Source organism: Etheostoma spectabile, unplaced genomic scaffold, assembly GCF_008692095.1.
Source record: "Etheostoma spectabile isolate EspeVRDwgs_2016 unplaced genomic scaffold, UIUC_Espe_1.0 scaffold393, whole genome shotgun sequence".
NCBI lineage: Eukaryota > Metazoa > Chordata > Actinopteri > Perciformes > Percidae > Etheostoma > Etheostoma spectabile.
The window spans coordinates 647,547-652,564 of NW_022605598.1; the positions used below are offsets into that span (position 1 = coordinate 647,547).

Here is a 5,018-nt window from a genome sequence, read left to right on the forward strand (position 1 = left end):
TCATATTAATGTTAAAAAACCTCATAAAGTGACATTTTCAAGCAATGGGACGTTTAAGCTAAAGATATGTGACTCTCTTGTTCATGCACCCACACTGTAGTGTAGAATATACAGTGAAATAAGAAGGATTTGTAGGCTCAGACTGTGTTTTGTACGTTCATTTTAGTGAAGTGTGAATTTCCCGCCACTGTGATTGTCTACCCCGCCCCTGATTGGTTTCACCTTTTTTTCCCTACCTCTTGTATAAGTACGCCTTGTCTCCCTTTGTCTTGTGCCAGTTCGTCTTGTCCTGTCCTTGTGGTAGTGTTGTCAAGTGTTCTTGCTAGATCTCCCAGGAACCAGGTTTTGTTTATTGTTTTTATTTTTATTTTGTTCAATCCTCCAAGTGAGCACTTTCTTTGTTTGTATTTTTTGTCAAGTAAACATGTATGTTAAACTTTCTATTGTTTAATGAGTCGTCCACAAGTGTCGTGTCAAAGGTTGTTACAAAGACTAATTCTGGTCACTTTCTTTGTCTTTTCTCTGTTCATCAGGAGAGGTTCTTGTAGCCGGGAAAAGTGGATCCCCTGAATCAGATGACCGTTGTTCCATCTCAGCACCTGAAGAGACAGGGGAGACAGAGACAGGAGATGCATGGCTGTCAGACCCAACAAGATGGGCTACGGTTACTGATGCTTTGGGTGAGATGAGAGATGTTGACCTCCGTCAGGAAGAAGATCCACAAGCCCAAAAGCTTGAAACTTATATATTTGGATTGATCCAACGTCGTGCTCTACCCACACGCTCCTCAAAGCCCCGCACCAGCCTGGCGCATGAGGCCCGAGCTGTCAATGTGGTGAGGCAGAGTAGTTTATGCCACAAGGCAGAGCCACGTTCTCCTAAGCAGGTGTCTGTTCAAGAGATCTCTGCTCCGTCCCAGTGTTCAGAGGGTATTGCTCCACAGGCTTGCCATAACCTCGATCAGGAGCCTTACCTGGCGTCAGGTTTTACTGAAGATGTCCTACACCAGTACCACCACAATCTCCAGCAAGGTATGCAGCATCAACCAGGGCTATATTGCAGGCCCAGGCAGGCTCCCATGATTAACACCTCCTGCTCAACATTGCTGGACTATCCATCTTGCAGAGTGCTGCAAGCCCACCCAGACTCTAGCAATAGTGAGCCTGATTCACCCCAACGTTTCCACAACTACCCTTCCCCTCCAGCTATGTCAAAACCTCATCAACCACTTACAATTGATGAGCAGCTGGTCAACGCAGAGTACATTCCAGCCCAGCCTTGCCGAGCCTCCACCAGAGCTTATGCCCATCACCACTCCAACCCCCACAAGGGGTCTGGGGTGCCCAAACCCAACCGAAGCACCTATTCTCCGGAAAGAAGCCATCATCAAGAGCAGCAGCCCGCAGCATCTCAGATCCAACCCTCCAGATCCCGGGGGGGCCCAAAGAAGTGTCGCTCAAATGAAGACAAAAATGGTGCTGGCAGGAAACCAGGGAAGAAGGCATGTAGGTCTCAGTCTGAGAACAGCTTGCAAAGGGTTCCAGAACGCAAGTACAATACAGTAGAGAGGGATGGTGGAGGAAGTGGAAGCGGTGGAAGGGGAAGCCGCAGTAGTCAGTCCAGGAGCAAGAAACAGCACCAAGGTGGAAGCTGTCGCCGCTGGCAGTCCACCCTGGAGCTCAGTCCAGACGAGGCCGACCAGCCACCTATGCTCGTACCCGTGCAAGGCTCTTCAGCTTCAAATCAAAGGGACAGTTGTGCGAGGCGCACACGCAAATCTCGCCCTACACATGCATCATATGCCTATCAACACCAGTCCCAACATCATCAGCACATGGAGTACCAGTTAGAAAGGGACCAAGTACCACTGCGTCAGCCTAGTGAGGACTACCCTCACCCACGTCTGGGTGAGTCTGAGTCCAGCATGAGCGAGGCTGACTCTCCAGATTCCAGCTCTTTGTCCAGTGATTCAGATGAGAGTGGTGGTCTGGTTTGGCCCCAACAACTACCCCCACAACTTTCCCTTCCATCACCTTCTGCCCCACCTGGGGCACCTCTGCAGCCCAAGGCTTTCATTAAGATTAAGGCTTCACATGCCCTTAAGAAAAAGATCCTACGCTTTCGCACTGGTTCACTGAAAGTAATGACCACTGTATAAAGTGGAACACTGGCCAACCTGAAAGAACATAATCTGCAGAGCTTTGATATATCATGGACTACGAACTCTAGAGAATATAAAAATCACTTTGTATATTAAAGTTCTATGATCTTGGTCTTCTGAATGGATTGGATGGTTTTAGAATAGCATAACAAGCAATGAAGGGGCCTGTTTTTTAGGATCTCCGGATACAAAGTAAATGATTCAAAATCATCACTAATGCTGCTTAACGGAAATGAAATACAATATATAAACCAATACTTATTTACTTTCAAGCTCTCATCTAACTTACATAGTTGGGCATCAACAATAACAATAACACCTCATTTACAAACTATAGCACCGACAAACTATGAAGTAATAATAAACTCAGTACATAAATCTATAGAAAGGTGGTATACTTTACCTATAGCCATGATAGGGACAATATACAAAATTAACATATTGTCTAAATTCATGTATTTATATCAAAGTATCCCTCTCACGCCACATGCAGAAATGATTAATAAACTCTCAGCGCTCTTAAAGGAAATTAGTATTAAAAACAGAAATGCAATCTGCTTATCTCTGCTGTATTTTCCATTTGATCCTGGGGGGCTGAAATATTTAAATCTTTATTGGTACTATTTAACAACACAATTGAGAACTATAATCTATATTTCTTCTGGAGATGCTCCTTCATGGATGGACATGGAATCATGCTCCTTTAAGGTACCATTGCATATGTACCTGTATTCAGCTAAGCCTAACTACTTAAGAACACATACTGCTCACCCTGTAGTTCTTAATATGATTCATATATGGTACTGTATGAGGTAAAGGTATATGTGTATATGTGTATAAGGTATATGTGTTGACATAAAATTTTAAATTGTAATTGCAGTGAAAAAATAATAAAAACATTGTTAAAGCAGGCATTGAAGGAAATGGCCATCACCATATTAGCTGTTTTAAAACTGGGATGTAAAATTAGTAGTTAAACTATACGGTGGCCTTTGGAGAGCCCACTATTTGGTGACAATGACTTATAAAGATAAATTACAGCTACAAGTGTAGGCACTAAACATGATTTACCCAATAATACTTATACTTATTGACAGGCATTGATAGGACTCTCAGCACCTGAAGAGACAGGGGAAACAGAGACAGGAGATGCATGGCTGTCAGACCCAACAAGATGGGCTACGGTTACTGATGCTTTGGGTGAGATGAGAGATGTTGACCTCCGTCAGGAAGAAGATCCACAAGCCCAAAAGCTTGAAACTTATATATTTGGATTGATCCAACGTCGTGCTCTACCCACACGCTCCTCAAAGCCCCGCACCAGCCTGGCACATGAGGCCCGAGCTGTCAATGTGGTGAGGCAGAGTAGTTTATGCCACAAGGCAGAGCCACGTTCTCCTAAGCAGGTGTCTGTTCAAGAGATCTCTGCTCCATCCCAGTGTTCAGAGGGTATTGCTCCACTGGCATTGATAGGACAAACAGCACCCCACAGTCTGTAAACAAAGCATCAAGCTGTCTTTGAGATTTCACAAGAGCAACAGTTAAAGTTACCCAGGCTACCAAAGAATTACTCCTCCATTCAATTAAGCTTGCATCCTTAACAAAAAGCCATGTATATCGGCTCTACCAGTCTCTCCACTGCTGACTGTTCCAATTCAACAGGAGAGAGGAACAAGAGGGGTTAGGTTCATGACCGGGCTCCGACCAGCTGTTACTATCACCATCTTCTTGCCTTTTTCTACAAATCTTTAGAATCTTTAGAGTTAACATGAACTAAACACAAGTTGAATTTGCACCGCAGCGCCACCACGCTCAGATGCTCATGACAAGGATAGCATGTATAGTTATCTTTATTGAAGTAAATATGGTTTAAATCGCCATCATTCATGAATGAATATTTTTGCAATTTTAAACATAATCCACAATGATCGCATTACACAAAACTGAAATTGCACGTGAATAATGACACATATAATGACGTCAATATTTTTAGAGACATTTCACAAATCATGTTTTCAGGGGAGCCCATATCATGAGGGGAGACAAACTCTGTGTGAAATTGTATATTTGTGTTACATTTTACCAAAAGCTTTATATGGATGACTCATTTTTTGTCAATGGGGACCATCTTTGGCCATATTGGCCCCTAAATATCCCCACCCATCCACCCATCTACACGCACATACCTACTGATAGAGTATGCCATGCTGTCATTGTCTTTAAGGTCACGTTGAACTGTATTTCATTTCATCATTTTAATTTCCAACTGGGCACAGATTAATCCCCAATGTACCTACCATTGTAAGGGACAATGGGCCTCATGCAAGACAATTTTTGTATTCTTATGTTAAACTCTTCTTACTTTTGTGTGGCTTGTTCATAAGGGGTTTTAAGACTCCAATTCACCAAACTGTCTTAACCCCAAATCCTTTGTTTTAACCTGACAAATGCCACCTGTTCATAGTAGCTGTGTATTTGTTGGATTTGATCATGAGCATAACCATCTCTTTGCATGTAGAGATATCTGTTCTTTAAAAAGTATGTTTTGGTTGACACGTTGTCAGCCTCCATTTAAAATAAGGAATGTTTTTCATACTTTTTTTATTTATCTTATTTTAAGCAAAAGAGATATTTGGCTATTTTAAATCCCACTTATGTCATGGTAGTGTGGGCAGTGTGTGACGATGAAGAGTGTTTGGCTTTCCTCTGTGGTGCCAGTGTTTTAAACACACTGTCCACACAAAGATGACATACCTCAACAAAGAATCCTTTTACATCATGCTTTAATTAAATAGTAAGAAACTTAAACCGCCATATTATGCTCAGTTTCAGGTTCATAATTGTATTTTGAGGTTGT

General features: G+C 42.6%; 1 protein-coding gene across 2 annotated transcripts in view; it reads left to right on the plus strand.

Moving 5' to 3' along the window:
- The window catches only part of LOC116686544 (dapper homolog 3), a 49,817-nt gene extending 46,906 nt beyond the window's left edge, over nucleotides 1-2,911 (plus strand). For both annotated transcript variants that reach the window (XM_032511556.1, XM_032511557.1), the window contains one exon: nucleotides 534-2,911. In XM_032511556.1, the coding sequence (XP_032367447.1) occupies nucleotides 534-2,158 (1,625 nt within the window). In that variant the 3' untranslated portion in view covers nucleotides 2,159-2,911. The remainder of the gene's footprint in view (nucleotides 1-533) is intronic.
- Nucleotides 2,912-5,018: the final 2,107 nt, after the last annotated feature.